This window comes from Sinohyriopsis cumingii, chromosome 3 (assembly GCF_028554795.1).
Source record: "Sinohyriopsis cumingii isolate HCF-2022 chromosome 3, ASM2855479v2, whole genome shotgun sequence".
Classification (NCBI taxonomy): Eukaryota; Metazoa; Mollusca; class Bivalvia; order Unionida; family Unionidae; genus Sinohyriopsis; species Sinohyriopsis cumingii.
Window position 1 is genome coordinate 120,918,467 of NC_142963.1, and position 16,345 is coordinate 120,934,811.

At 33.3% G+C, this 16,345-nt stretch overlaps 1 protein-coding gene and 1 long non-coding RNA gene across 2 annotated transcripts; both read right to left on the bottom strand.

The window, feature by feature from the left end:
• Positions 1-109: 109 nt before the first annotated feature.
• LOC149803734 (uncharacterized) lies at positions 110-8,053 on the bottom strand. Its single transcript, XM_089953979.1, has 5 exons — positions 7,918-8,053; positions 6,027-6,104; positions 5,594-5,671; positions 3,863-3,940; positions 110-1,951 (listed from the first exon to the last, which is right to left on the bottom strand). The coding sequence occupies exons 1-5, from the start codon at positions 8,051-8,053 to the stop codon at positions 1,914-1,916; spliced, it is 408 nt and encodes a 135-aa protein (XP_089810105.1). The 3' UTR covers positions 110-1,913.
• A 343-nt stretch (positions 8,054-8,396) lies between these two features.
• LOC149803735 (uncharacterized) lies at positions 8,397-15,777 on the bottom strand. Its single transcript, XR_016420251.1, has 6 exons — positions 13,674-15,777; positions 12,624-12,762; positions 11,724-11,748; positions 11,016-11,188; positions 8,970-9,056; positions 8,397-8,447 (listed from the first exon to the last, which is right to left on the bottom strand). It is a non-coding gene; the product is annotated as an uncharacterized LOC149803735 (long non-coding RNA).
• Positions 15,778-16,345: the final 568 nt, after the last annotated feature.

Below are 16,345 nucleotides of genomic sequence, written 5' to 3' on the forward strand. Positions count from 1 at the left end.
TATGAGCATTCAGAAAAAGTCTGCCTTATCTATGTTAAGTCATACTCTCTTTAAAGCAGGCAAGACAACAAGGCATGAAAAACAATAACATTGTAAAAACAAAACTTAATCCAGTTTCATCATTTTATTCAATATGTTCATTCACTTGTGACAAATTCAATACAAATGCAAAATAAATTTGTTTTTTCAGCAATGAACTATAATACTGAAGCATCTAGCACAGATTAAACTGATTATTGCTTAAACACCAGTTAAAGTTTAATATGCAAAGTGACTTCTAAGAAGAAAGAAAAAGTAACATGCAAAGTGTGTCCACGATCCAAAATCAAAATGCATTTTCTAAGCAACATTTTTCCTGAATGAGAAATTTATTACTGGAAAGCAACATCTTTTTTCCCAAACTTAAAATACCATATTTTTTTTAAACAAAACAATCACCCCTCTCCCTCACAAAAGTGACATTAAGATTCTGTGCCAAGATGGATATAAATAACAGTTTTCTCAACTTTATTTGGTGATTCTTTTTATAGAGTCCTCCAACATATTGACACATATTCAACAACTTTTGTTGCAACTGACATTAATCTGCCTCACAATATACTGGTAGGCTTTATATAAAGGCTTTTAAATGACCTTATGTCAGTACTGGCTGCATTTTGATAGCTGTAATATTGTCAACTAGCAGAAATTAGGCTACTTTCAATGTCCAGTTTGTGTAGTTCATATTCTGAATACACAATATTACAGGCAAGATACATTTCTGATTTAGCTAGCAAGTTAACAGTTATAGGTTACTTAGCTTGAGAGTGCAGTATATCCATCCGACAAAACGAGTTCATATTTTCCTATACAAATGAAGTAACCTTTTTATTATATGCTAATTTTCTTATTCTACCTAAGGCTTAATTACATAAACAAAAATACACTACATGAAACAAAGTAACTGAATGTACGCCGTATTTCAAAAAACTAAATACACAAGCAAATATTCATCAGTACACAGCATTATTAAAGCCCACTTAAATCCACCCAGATAAATTTGAAATGTAAGCACTACACATACCTTCTGAAAGAAAATGGCATTTTGATCTACTTAAAATTGAAATTTGTAGTCATATTGTGAATGAATGTGCATTACAACAACTTTCCCATTTGATCTGTAATGAATAGATTTTGGTATTTTTGTCATTCCTACGAAATTTCGTGATTATGGACTGAATTTATGTGCCAACTGTACATGAAGTACATTAAATTTCAGCGGTGACGGAGCAGCGTGTTGACATCTGCAAGTGTGTTTCTGTTCTGCCATTGAATGTTTGAAATCGTAATGTAGGAAAAATATGAAGTCATTCAGTTTCAGTTATCAAAAAGACGCTATGGACATAACAATTATTTAGGATCTAAGGACTCTTATCATTTGAGTATTACATTGCCAAAATATATACGTATGTACAAGAAATAAATAGAAGAAAAAAATCATCAGACTGCAATCGTTTCATCGAGAAACAATGTCAAAACTTGAAAAATAAGTACCAACTAAATCCAGCTCTCGGGTGATAAAAATACAAATGTAATAAATTATCGTGTTTTTTTTTAATATTAAGCCCTATCTTTACAAAGCCCTATCAATCCAGAATTACAGCTAAAATTGGCTTGAAGTAGTACTAATTTGTACCTATATAACAAATGAATAGGTAGATAATAAAGCTGTCTCTGAATATTTATGGTAAATATGATAACTGGTTTGATGATAAGAAATGATATTCACACTGAAGGAAAGTGGTATAGTACATGTATTGATGTTAATCCTTTTCTTGTAATTTTTGGGGTTTTCTAATATTGTGTTCTGGTTCCCAGGTTGGCTTCTCATATCCCTTCCACTTAATGAGATATTGCTTGCCTTTTCCTTTTTTTTATGTTTTCAGTATCTTCTCCACCTCATACCAATCAGCTGAAATTAAAAAATTTAGATATTATTTATTTTTTTATTGTATTCCTGTTAATCAGTAGACACAATAAGCATGAGTGTGGCACTATGATTTAATTTCAAGAACAGTTAAATCCTATAATTTTTCATAAGATAGACTGATACATTTTTTTAAAACTTTAATTTAATTGGCACCATAAAGGCATTATTGTTTGGACATGATACTATACCCTAATACAAATATACATACATACATACATACATACATACATACTGGAAATTAAGATTTAATACATACAGCACTAATTCAGAACAAAGTAAGTAAGCTTAATGCAGCTTTGTTGTTGTTGAGTTTAATTATAGTGGCGTGCGCACAATTGTGATGTGCCACTTTTTTCTGACTGCACTGCAGTCTGCTAGTTGTTCCTGGGGAAGGGGATGGTGCCAGCTCCCCCAGGCTTTTATGGATTCAAGGAACCCTGATAGTTTGGCCTCAATCTGTGGGTCCATAAAGGTCCCTACAGTTGAATGGTTGGCTGTCATTAGTGGGAAGGAGAGCTCGGGAACGGTCCTGCTTGCTTTACATCGCTAGTTTCTTGTTGCATTTGCCTGGTGTTTCTTGCGATTTTTTTTTTTTTTTTTTTTTTTAATTTTTTTTTTTTCTTCAAAATGTTCTAAAAGGAGGGGGGGATTAATGCAGCTAACAATTCTATTTGAAATAAGTTATTGTTTACAAATGAGAATAATTTTGTTAAAACTTCTTTACAACATGTTCAAGGCCAATTTGCTCTTTGATTTCTCACTGTTATCCATTATACTTTGCACTTCACAAATTTTGCAACATAATTTCACTGATCACAAGAAATGCACACAATATTAACATACAACATATGCAAATCTTAATAGCTTACAAAATTATAATTCAATTTTCAATAAAATGTCATTTATAATAAAAAATAATTTGCAATCACTGGAAATATTTACAAGAAGATCTCAGGGTTAAATTAAAAAAAATATGTAATAACAAGAGGGCAATTCATTTTCCAAATATCTGATGGGTTACTGGATGCAAGGAATATGTCTTAACTGCCTTTAATATCACAAATAACAGTAGCTGGGAAGGTGAAAAGATTTTCAAGATGGCCACCATGGCAGCTGTACTGGATGTCAGAGGAATACAATTTAGAAGTTTAAGACCAATGGGTATTTTTGAATGAGTAGGTGTAGTTTCATAGCAAAAATAGCACACAATATTACTATCTAACACATGAAAATCATAACTTCCACAAGCTGAATGCGATTTTCAATAACTTTACAAATATAATAATAACAGGGTTAGAAGTGAAATCGAATTTTAAAATTTTAGGTTATTATTAAAATTTTTTCTTCAAAGTTTTAAAAGTATTTTTCAGGTTTAAAAAAAAAACATTTTAGGTTTATATTATCTATTTAGGTTTCCTCCAGTTTCTTTGTGATTTTGTTAGGTTTCTAAGGTCAAATGAAAATTTAGATTTTTCAAGGTTTTTGAGGTCCACTTCTAACACTGTAATAAATTCTTTGTCCAGCACTGACAATATTTTCAATAAGATCAAAATGATTAAAATAAATTAATAAACTGGTTGGAGAAGAATGCATTTTCCAGAAAACTGTTCATGCTGTTGAGAAGGCATATCAATAAGAATCTCAAGGTTGTCACCATGGCAGCCATATTACATGCATGTCTGAAGGGCAAACTAGACCTTGCGACAAATAAGTGTACAGTTTCAGCAACCCTTCCAGTTTGTTAGGAGAAGAAGCAATAACAAATTAGCACTAATGGCTGGACAGATAACTGGTTATTGCATAAGCATTTATCAGTAATATATGACCTAAAGAGCTAAAAATCGTGTAAACTTATTACAAGATGTTGATATACACTCCTAAAGCAATTCTTACATGTTGAGGGTTCCATAAGCTCTAACACTGAATTTGTATCCTCTGAATCAGGGAGGTCCATCAAAAGCTCAGCTTCAACTGTAAATAAATTTTAAAACTGAAACAAGTACAAAACCATTATCAGACAGTAAAACAATGAACTGCTTTATTTTTGTTATAAAAATTGTTGAAACTTTGAGAAAATCATGATTTGATTTCTCTAGTGTAAGAATAAAGAAAACATTTTGTTACTTTTACAAACAATGGTGCAAATGTATTCAAAATTTACAATAGTGAAGACAATATAGGGGTCCCTGTATTAACACTTGATTTCTCCTGCATAAGGTGGCACAATAGCAATAAAGAGTAACCTAAAGATGACATATTGCACTTTCCCAATTTATTTTAAGAATCCAACTAAAAGCACGCTGTATCATCACTCAATATGCATACTCACAAGTTATATACTACTTATGTTACACTTTATTTCCATGGTAACAAAATATAATGAATGCAGTATCAATAGGAAGTGTACACAGCTTGGTTGATAAGTGTACCAAGTCTGTCTGAAATACTGTACCTAGAATGGTTTAAGAGTTTTGCTCTGGAAATGAAATTGTTTTTGGACAGACACAGTGATGGTTCTATTTCTCCATCTCACACTGAAAAGTGAAAAACAGATAAAGAAAGATTTCTTGCTTGCCCAAAAGTTATTTCCATTCCAGACGGCGATCAAAACAGACATTTTACCCTCTTTGATAAAATAAAATAAAATGAGCTCATGATAATGCTGGCCATTATATAACACACATATGGTTCCCATTACATTGGATTTTAACTTTGTTATTGATACTTTGTTTTTAACTTGACTTGATGTTGGACTGCTCCGGTGGCCCAGTGGTTAAAGCGTCTGTCTTGGATGAAGGATGTCATGGGTTTGAACACCAGCTGAGTCCTACCAAAGACTTATAAAAATGGTACTAGCAGCTGCCTTGCTTGGTGCGGAGCACTAAGAGCGTAGTGTTAGGACTGGTGCTGAGATAATGTGACTTAGTGGGAAATGATGCCACATGTCTGCAGCATGATGCCCCAGTGCTGGATCACAAAAGCTGTCACACTGCAGACATCATAGAGATATGACTCAGATTATTAAAGCAACGTTAAAAATCTAAATCACACATACACACACATCTGATGTTGTTTCTGGCTTAAGAGAAACCTGTTATAATGTTGTTTTTAATTCTGTGACACCAAATTTTTGTGCTGGGTATAACAAACAATTTGGAGCATGAATATCAAGCCCTATTGTGATGATGTGGTTGAATGATTATCTTAAAAAATGAATATACATAATGCATCAGGGACATGCATATATTTATCAATAATTCTGAATTGAAATCATTACTGTAATTATTAAAAAAGCAATCTCAAGAATGTCAGACAGACTGAGACTTTAAAAAAAATGTTTGAGCCAATAAAGAACTTATTGAAATAACAATTATTAAACGACTTGGCTGTTTATAAAAAGAATGCAGCTAAAATGTATTGCATGTTAGTCCAAAAGAAAGAGTCATTATAATACAATGATAAACTCATTAAGTCGTCTACGTATGCATATAAACATGCATATTAATTTCAATTTGGCCAAGAGCTACCCAGCAAACAAGTGATGGATGATTGGCCAGTAGCAGATACCATGATACAATGCAATGGGAGCATAAAAATGGAATGAGACCTTTGTCAGGAAAGTACCTGGATTGGGAACAAAGGCCTTTTGCTTTCCCTTATCTTCCAGTGACTCTTGCATTACATTTGGAACACCATTATGATCTGAAGTAAAACAAAATTTCATTAAGTTTTCTGATGTTATTAAGTGATACTGCTTTTTAAAAAAGAAAATGTGCAAGGAAATAACTTGTTAAAAGAACTGCTATTAAGCATACTACATGAGTAACAAGACTTTTTATTTAAAAAAGGCAGCCAAAATGTATTGCATGCAAGTCCAAAAGAAGGAAGGCAGAGTCATTCCAATGCGATGATAAACTCATCATCTACATATGCATAGAAACATGCCTACTAATCTCAGTTTGGCTCAGAGCTACCCTGCTAACGAATTATAGATGAATGGCCAGTAGAAAATAAAATGCAATGGGAAGGTAAAAATGAAATGACCATTCTTAAGTACCTAGATTGGGAACAAAGGCAGTTTGGTTTCCCTCATCTTCCAGTGAATCTTGAATTGCATTTGGAATTTCAACCTGATCTGCAAGAAAACAAAATTTGTTAAGTTTCCTGATGCAATTAAGTGATGCTTCTTTTACTATTTTGTCATCAGCATTCCAATACCACCAGGTAAATTTTGTCACACAAGGATTGTGCAACATATACAGATGGCCTAATTCCAAGATCAAAATGCACCCACCCACCCCCAATGGTTCAGAATTCATGTAAAAAAGCTTACAAATCTGATTAAGTTGGCTATCAATATAAAGAGGGCTACTAAAATCCAAATGCATAACTAAATTAGTTTCTGAGAAAACTATACCAAAATGGTTTTCACCAAATAATGCTTAATTTAAAAATATGCCAAAATGGATTAAGAAATGCAAGGGCCTAAATTACATATTACATTGTTATGCATATGAACATGCTGTACACATTTAATTTACAGCTTTAAGTTGCTTCAAAATCTGGTCAGTAAATCTTTATATGAATACAAACATAACAAAAAACCTGCATCTGTGTTGGATATGTCAAGAAAGAGCTTCAAATGCATGTACAAGTAAAACATAAATGTAATCAGATGGCCGTTAGAACTGATCATCACTGAGTAAGCAATCTACCATTATCATGATATTAGGTACATAAATTACTGCTTTACCTGGTTAAGTGTATGAATTCTAATATAAAATATGCATAATAATCTAAGGCATATATATTCACAGATCAGCTTTTTCATGCTGTGAACACACCAAAAAATACGCCATAATATAAATTACCTTGATTCAGATGGCAAGGCTCATCTCATGATGTTCTTGTGACTACTTTACTTGTCCTTTAAAAAAGAAATTATAAAGAAGTGAATAACTAACCCTAACAGACTTTTTGTAAGCTAAAGTAAAAACTTTTAAAATAAAAAACAAACATAAACACAATCTAAAATGATTATACATGTAAAAGAAACACACTGGTGAATCTACATATATATGTATTTAAACTGTATAATTAATGGGTATAAAATCTTCACTGTATAGACAGCTTATAATCCAAAACAACAAACACTATGCTTCTCTGCTTGGCAGAGATTTACTCTTGATTCTCAGTTTGTCCCACTGCAGAGTTGATTACAAATTTATGATGTACTGTCCACATGTAACCTTAAATTGTTTCTTTAGATTGCAACTCTCTGACTTTGATCATTTTTAAGTAGTTTCAATGGCCAATTACCTTGTCACGGAGAATTCCAAACTGTCTCTTGCATTAATTATTTCTTTTAGAGTTGGAAGGCCCATACAGCTTGGGTCCCTGGCACACAAAAAAATACAACTGAGACACAATCTTGGATAGTTAAAAAACAATTCATGATCATACAATTACTTCAGTGAACAAGAATTTTGCAGGATGTCTTGCATTCAAGGCTGGTGAATAATGTACAATACTTAATCAAAAGCTGAGTGGCTCTCTTTTGATTTTCCGATTCTGTAATATGAAGGGTTTACTAGTCATTCATACAATAAAATAATATTTTTTACAAAGATTTTGTATTTCTTAAAGTACCATAGTTCTTTTGAAGGATTATGTGTTTATTCTTGCTTTTTCCCTTCCCAAATGTTTTTGCAATTTTTTAACAAATAATCGTTATTCTGTAACTTTTTATCCTAAAATAAAGCATGGATTGTGATGCCATGTCCTTTTATCCCATTACATACATGAAAAAGTCAAACTAATAAGAAATTCAAAGGAATTATATATTTGCTACCCAACTTGATACAGAGATGACCTCTCTGCTTGAGGGTCACTGTAAGAGTGCAGGTAAGGGTGCATACATTATGAAATGAACTCCTTCTTTATACTACATTCCAAGTATAACAGCCAGCCATCACTGGATCTGGGACTTTTACCATATGCATAAACTTGAATGAAACCATTAACCAATGTTGCTGTTGTACCCATTGGTGGAATGAGGGTATTCTGTGCTTTTTCTATGTGCATTTGTTTTATCCAATGTCGCATTAGCTTTTTACAAAACTCAAAAGATGGCGAAAACTTCATACATAGTATCAGCATCATAAAGTACCTAATATAACTTGATACATCACATCAGCATCATCACATGAACCTAATGCAGCACCTAATACATGGCAACATAATTTGATACATCACATCAGCATCTGAACCTAATGCAGCACCTAATACATGGCAACAGAATTTGATAAATGATATCAGCAAAGTAATATATTACTCATAATGAATATAAAGTCTATAGAGAAAGGAAGAAAGAACACTTACCTAAATTTAACACCATTAGGCAAGTTCTTAATCTCTACCTGGTACAAGTTATCTTTTATTGTCTTGTATGGCACTTTATTCTTTCCTGTTGCCTTAGCTGAAAAAGTTATTGTCACTTAATGACAGACATTTGTTCATAGTAATTGTATGTAAAGCATTAAGTTGTACAATGAAATTTCAGATGTTGAAACTTATAATTTAATAAATATTTATTACCTATAATAAAAGGTTTTCACTTGAAGACTTCATCTTAATGTGGGTAATGGATTTAACATTCATCAGTCATACCTTGTTAACACACATTTTGTGAATGTAAGATAAACATTCATTTACCATGCATCAAACATATTAGAAAATTGAAACATGACATGACATTTGGCAGTTGAACAATTCATGAAGATAAACTGAATGGATTTTTCAATTGCAAACATGGAGGATACAAGGATACATATTACTGAAGATGGGGAAAATGCTATCATGGTTAGCTGACAGTTCAGTAAACATAAATTTTCCCTGCCTTACAAATGATGACCATTACTATACAAGGCATTCATATTTCTTTCTCTTTATCTAAATAAATGTAAGTGATGACGAAAATGAAATTTGTAACAAATATTACCCCAGCAGTCATTAAAGATCTGTCGCACTTGTGACACATATTTTTTCTTGACTTCATCAACCGCTGGTGATAAAGTCGTCTGTGAATCTAAAAAATTTAACCAAAGCCTAAATTGCATATTCATTCAATAAATATTCATGTCATTCAAGATTTTAAAAGCCTTCATATGATTTGGCATACAAAATGCCATCAACAATGAATGGACATGGATCTTAAATCCAATGTGTAAAATAATTTCGTACAATACTGTAATTGGCAGAAAAACTCAGTTACATATAAATACAAAATATGCTAGCCAAATTCCTATTGAATATGTTGATTTGTTTCTTTACCATTCTTAATTAATTTTGTTCACGTGTGAATGTGTAAACCAGTGTAATCTATGTTTATTTTCTGGCAATTACATGTATAAAAAAAGCTTTCAAAAAAAGATTGTCACTTTCCCTTTTGAACCTAGTAGCATTTCAAACAATATCTGGACCTAGTCTAAAAGTAGTGGACACCATCTTGAACATAACAAATGCAAATAAGCAAGCCAGTAAATAAAGCAGCTATGTATTGATATATTTAAACTAATTGACAAATTTATTGCATGTAATGCAATTTTGGCCAAATGATCATGACACTATTAATCTGCCTAAAAGCTAACAATGTAATGTAAAACTTGGCCTAGAAACAAATATTTTCTGCCACTGAAAAATTGTCATAAAATGATATAAAACTGATCAGTTATATAAACCCATCATGCTGGTTACAAACTGATCTTTCATTCAACAGTCTGAAAAAACTGGTAGGCCCTTCTGTTACCGAATACACCAATACGTCTAGTACAGTCGGTAAACAGACCACCAATATTTACACCCATGTCATTAAGAGCTTCACACTGAAAATACATGATAACAAAGTCCCTCAAAAAAAATGATGCTTTACTGGGCAAATAGAATTTTCAGGAATTCAAGATAAAACTATTTCTTTCTATTCACTGTGAAGTCTTGAAACTATCTCTGGTGTTACTGTTATTCAGTGCTAAGAAGATTATCAAATTAGCTGCTGTGAACACTTTGGATTTCAGATTGACATCATTTCCATTTAGACCAAGCAGACATCATTAAAAGTCTTCTGGTGAAAAGCCCCCATTTCAACATTACCAGTCATTAAAGGGGAATGAGGACAACAAGATTTTCAAGACAAGCAACATGCCAGCCATATAGGATGTACCATTGGCAAGATCTGCATTTTCAGGAGTATCTAGTTAGCAAAAGAGGTCTTTTGGTGAAATCCCCATATTGATATAGCCATCCATATGACCTCCAAGGTGGACAGATTGAGAACTAGTTTGCATCATTATCATTAGTACCAACCTGACACATTACCAATCGTTAATATGAAAACCCTCCATGTTTAAATTACTATTTAAAAGTAGGAATGACAAGCTATCATTGTAGAAATACTGGACTTGATAACAGCACCATTTTAATTTCAGACCAACAAGACATTATACGAAGCCTTTTGGTGAAAGCATAATGTTGATATGACCAGCCATCTAAGCTCTTTTAGTCTCTGATATGACCAGTAGAGCTAAAAACCAAAGTAAAAGCACAGACAAGTAAAAGAAAGAAAGAAATCACAGACAAGTAAAAGAAAGAAAGAAATGGAGGCCGAAAAAATGGGAGAGAATGTATTAGCAAGCAAACTCTGCCAGCTAAATGGCAAACAAAGATTTACAAAATAATGACAACCTCCGCATCAAAATAAAAATGAAAACCAATGAGTAAAAAGTATTTAAACAAATCAGTTCTAAGTGAACCTCGAGTCTAATCATCAGTGAAATTAGCTGCATTTTATTAAAAATAGAAATGAAGGAATCTATATTTACATTGTTATCTGAAACACTACAGTAGTACATTTTATAAATCAATGTTTGTTAGATGCTGGTTCTCTTCCTCCAGGTTGAAGTATTCATAGGATCTGAAAGATGACCTCATACATGACTTCATGATAACTGAACAGACATAACTTCATACTGAATCAAGAAACATGACTTACCGACTGACTGATCAGTTTTAGGTGGTGCCTTATGAATTTTGGGGTGCCCAAAGATGTTGACAAATTTTGCCTCTGTTCCTCAGCAGTTTGCTGACATTGGACCTTTTCTGAAGCAGGCAGATGCTTCCATTCATTTGCCCACTGAACAAAAGTAGTTCCTGAGGATGATGGCTCTTTAAACAAATATAGATAATAATATAAAAGAATTCCGATACTTTCATAAACAAAACTACCCACAAAAAATAATTCAAAAGTGATATAGGCATATAAATTGAAGTTTACAATAATAATAAACAAAATTCACTTTACCATGTAGGTATTAATATGTATTAAGAATAACGCTGTCTTTATTTTTCAACACCATTAGCATACAGTTACACATATATGTGAATATAATTTAAAGGTGCATTTTACAAAACATTGCTCAGAGTATACTGCAAAGAGATTAATGAGTCTGGTTATACATGTGCATACACAAGGCTAGAGAAAATATAAGCAATAATACCTGAATAATAAATTAATAACAGAACATGCCAGAAGAAACAGGTAAAGCAGTACTTTCCACACATTCACTATGTCGCAGCATCAAAAACAAGACAAAAAGCAAAGTGATCAGAAAAAAAGAGTTTTAAATTACATTCGTACAAAACAAACAGCCATTAACACTGTTACCAGAGTGTATATATCACTAAATCGAAGTTATTTTACCTCTCTGACATCTTAAAAGTACATACTGAAAATAAATAAAAAATTAGTAATATAACAAGAGTAATAGATGTATGAGACTCCTTCATTATATAATATTTGCAAAATGAAGCCATTCAACACAGATGCATTTGTAGTAATTTCTGTACAATACAATTCATTTGCTTTCTAAATTTGTCAATAACCCAATAAGAGTGTTCTCAACACACAACTAATGACCTTTATTTCATATTTCATATATATTTGACAGAATTTCACATCTTTACAATTTATATTTTATATTGTTGATAATGTTCATATTTTGAATTGTTTGTCTTCCTAAACTTATGTGCAAATTCACTGTTAGATCATGTTAAATGTACCTTTAGTTGCCACTGTATAGCCACTATTGTGCTGAGGTGTCATAAGATGTAACATACATACATACATACATACATCTTAATCAAACATCCCCAAAAGATGATCACCATCTCACCACCAGTGTACTAATAAGTTTACAAGAAGTACATAAATGACCTGCATATGGGCAAACTGATGGACAGACAGGATTATTCAATGTAACATTACCAAGTGGGCACATGGTAAGGTATCAGAGAAAATCTAAGTTTATGCAGAATAATTAAGCAAATGATGTCAGCATAAGTCAATATATACAGTTTTACCCCGCTATAGCACACTCTGTTACTATATGAATTCAGATATAACATGGTCTTATACAGAGTAGGACAAAGATCTAAACATTCTTGTGTTAGAATCTGTTAAAAACAGAGCAACACTTTCAAAGGGAATGAAAATAAATTTCCTTTTTCTTCCATTTTTGGAAATAGTGTGGTACAGGGCTGGCTTTATCAAAGCTGCACAGAACAATAAAGAAGTTTGTGACCAATAACATATTTAGCCTACCAAGCGATTTTCCCTTGCAAAATATGTTGTATGCACTAGGCCCTTTCAACTGTATTGGTTCTGGCTTGGAAGCAGAGCTTGAGACATCAGGCTGCTGAATGCTGTGTTTCTGTGTTTGCCGCTTATTTCCAATCCAGTCCTGAAAATAATAAATAACCTGACTGTATGCTATTCATTGTGTCATCAACATTATAAAATTTATCCTAGATAATGAGAGCTTCCACTGACCTGCTGCACTCTATTTCATCATGTTTGTTTCCTGTATAATCTGTCCTTGAGAACAATGATCCTTGATTTGTTGTTGTTGTTGTTGTTGTGGGGTTTAACGCCATTTTTCAGCACACGATAGGCTATACATGGCGGCCAGTATTAATGGTGGAGGAAGAACCCTGGAAAACCCCAGAAAGAACCACTGACCCATGAGAAGCTAGTGGCAAGCTTCTCACATACCCACATTTGCCGAATCCAAGACTCGAACCCATGCAGACTGAGGTGAGATGGCAGTGATCTGTAACGGAGAGCGCTTTAGACCACTCGGCCATTCGGGGCCCCCTATGATCCTTGACAATGGGCAATCCATTTTGTACCAACTTCCAGAAACCAAATTGCAAAGCATGTGGCTAGCATATGGTTTTTAGGCAGACTAAAATAAATTCAAAGATGCAATAAAATCATAATTTCCAAGAACGGATGTATTTAAATGATTTAAAAACTATTGAATACATTTACTTCTGCACCCCCCCAAAAAAAAACTTAACATGAAAACAACTGAGAACATTCATTTCTTTGGTGAAATTGAGATCAAGAAACCTAAAGAAATGTTAAAGCCAAAGATTTTAATTAATCAAAAAGTAATGTACTTTTGATAAGTTTCACTTTCATTTGAAAATTGAGAAGCAAACACTGGACATATCCTGCAACTCTGACTTACGACAGTCATTGATTAATATAACAAACTGTATTGCTTTTAAATTATTAAGAAATGCAATTCATTAAGCTGCTGGATATCAAAAATTTGCAAGAAAGAGGAAATTCTTTTAAACAACTAACCCTGACTTGTTGCACTGTAAGGTTCAGAGAGTTGGCCAGGTTCTCGATTCTTCTGCCATCCTTTACACTCGTCAATCCTGCATTCCATTCTGTTTCCAATGCATGCAGTTGTTCATCTGTAAAGATGTGGCGCAGCTTTTTGGATGCTGATGCTGACTGCAGCAGATGATAACAAATTATGAGTTATTACATTGTTTTGATACCATATAAATAGGACAACCAATTCAGGGGAAGTAGCTAAATGATTCTGAAGATGACTGTCCTAGCAGATGTCTAATGTCTGAGAGGTATATTTCATTCTGAATCAACAGGACATGATAAGAAGTCTTTCAGTGAAAATCACATATCAACTAATTTGACAAAACAGCTGCAATTGTAGCAATATTGGATCTATATTGGTGCCATTTTCATTTAGGAAAAACCAAGCATAATAAAAAGTCTTGAGGGGAAACACGATGTAGATAGTACTGTCAATTCAAAATATAGGACCAGTGGTGATTAGATTTTCATCAAATCAGCACCATTTTAATTTTGGGTCATCTTTGGTTAAAACACCATATCTACATATACATCCATTGTGGAGGAGTAGTAAAAGAACGGCGCTGTGTAGTGTGTTTTGATGTCGACTAACATCGTTACGAAAGTAAAATTTTCAGGAATATTTCACACAAGTGACAACTAAAATAACGACGCTTTTCTACAAAGTAAAGTTATAATGTTTTAGTCGGACTTTATTTACTAAGATGCCTTTTCTCTAATAAATTCAAATTCTCACAAAAGAAATGGACCCGTTTTCAAGTTTCTAGCACCTAAACAAAATCAAAATGTGCTATGCCTTACATGTAGGACTAACCTATTACCTAGTCCTACCTGTAAGACCCGACGCTGATATTTATGTTGTGGGCGTCAGGGTCTTACAGCCTAACTAATGGCGCTGTGTAGTGTGTTTTTGATGTCAACTAACATCGTTACGAAAGTAAAATTTTCAGGAATATTTCACACAACTGACAATTAAAATAATGACGCTTTTCTACAAAGTAAAGTTATATTGTTTTAGTCAGACTTTACTCACTATGATGCCTTTTCTCTAATAAATTCAAATTCTCACAAAAGAAATGGACCCGTTTTCAAGTTTCTTTGGCCTACTTTTCATTGGGCTGGAAAGCAATGAAAGCCGAGAATGCCGAAATCGAATAAAGTCGAAAAATTATTTTTTAACGAAACGAATAAAAAATATTTTATGTCTATTTCAACTGTAAGCAACGTTTCGTTTCGTTCAAGAAACATATCCTAAATATCAACCTACTTAAACTTACTTCGGCATGCCTCGACTACCGTCGCATTGCAACAAATTCAAATGTATGTCAACGGAACGTGAAAATGCATCCATTTGCTAGTGTCATATTTTCATTCCACCTGGATAAAGACAGCACAGTAAGTATATTAATTACACATAAATTAGTGGAAAAATGTCGATATAGGCTGCCAAATGTGTGAGATGTTCCTGAAACTTTGATTACTCATTCCGATGTCAACGACATCGGAACACACTATACAAGGCCTTTATTTGGACAGTAAGACATAGCACCTCAACAAAATCAAAATGTGCTATGTCTTACATGTAGGACTAACCTATTACCATGCACCCATTAAGAGTACCTGTACAACTTTCAAGATGACCACCATGGTAGATGATTTCATATCACAGGGGTATTATTTTAATTCAGGACCAAGCAGTATGTATTGGTTTGATTGCCATTTTTAACGTTGCTTTAACAATTTGAGTCATATCGCTATGATGTTTGCCGTGTGACAGTCTATAGTGATGAAACATAAGGTGAGATAGTGGTGAATAATTCAAGGTTTAAACATGTCAGCGAAAAATCAATTTCATATATTGTAACAAGTGTGTTAAGGAAATATTAGGATAAATATAACAGCATAGTATTTGCTGTCATATGGGCCTCAGTCGACATATTTTCCATTTCAAATTCTCAACGCTCTGCTATCAGCTACTTAATTACGCACAGCTTCAACAGTGTCTTGCAGTGCACATCCGCGACAACAGTGTCTTGCAGTGCACATCCGCGACAACAGTGTCTTGCAGTGCACATCCGCGAGAAGAACCGGAAGTCCGCAGCTAGAACCACTGCCAAACATCCACGCTGAGAACCAATTCAAGAGTAATTTCCCTTTATTAGCAATTGTACGAAGAAGAAGAACTAGAACAAAAAAGATCATGTGTGAGTGTGTGTAAATAGGATTTTTAACAACAAAAGAGATAATAAATGTGTTACCTCTGTCTCTTCAAGTAAAGTGAAATAACAATATTTCTTCGTGCACGGAGTACTGTAATAAAGCGAAGGCATATGAAAACACACATCTCTCTCTCTCTCTCTCTCTCTCTCTCTCTCTCTCATATTTGATATTTCAATTCAACATGACAAAGTCACCACATATGTTTCTTACGTTTACAAAGAACGTTTCTTTCCAAAATATTAACCTCAAAACTTATTTCTGCTACTAAATATGACATCATCAGTAACTCTCTCTCTCTCTCTCTCTCTCTCTCTCACACACACACACACGTCACACAGAGCAACAGTGAATCTCACAAATTTCTCTCTCTCTCTCTCATTTAGATACACTCGCGATATGAATTAAATAAGCGC

What these genes read in the sequence shown, in the direction of transcription:
- LOC149803734 (XM_089953979.1), bottom strand. Translation starts at nt 8,053, where the DNA reads ATGCACATAGAAAAAGCACAGAATACCCTCATTCCACCAATGGGTACA. An exon ending in CTGGCTGTTATACTTGGAAT is followed by an intron (nt 6,105 to 7,917) that starts GTAGTATAAAGA and finishes GTTTTCTTGCAG; the next exon opens with ATCAGGTTGAAATTCCAAAT. An exon ending in GGCCTTTGTTCCCAATCCAG is followed by an intron (nt 3,941 to 5,593) that starts GTACTTTCCTGA and finishes ATTTATTTACAG; the next exon opens with TTGAAGCTGAGCTTTTGATG.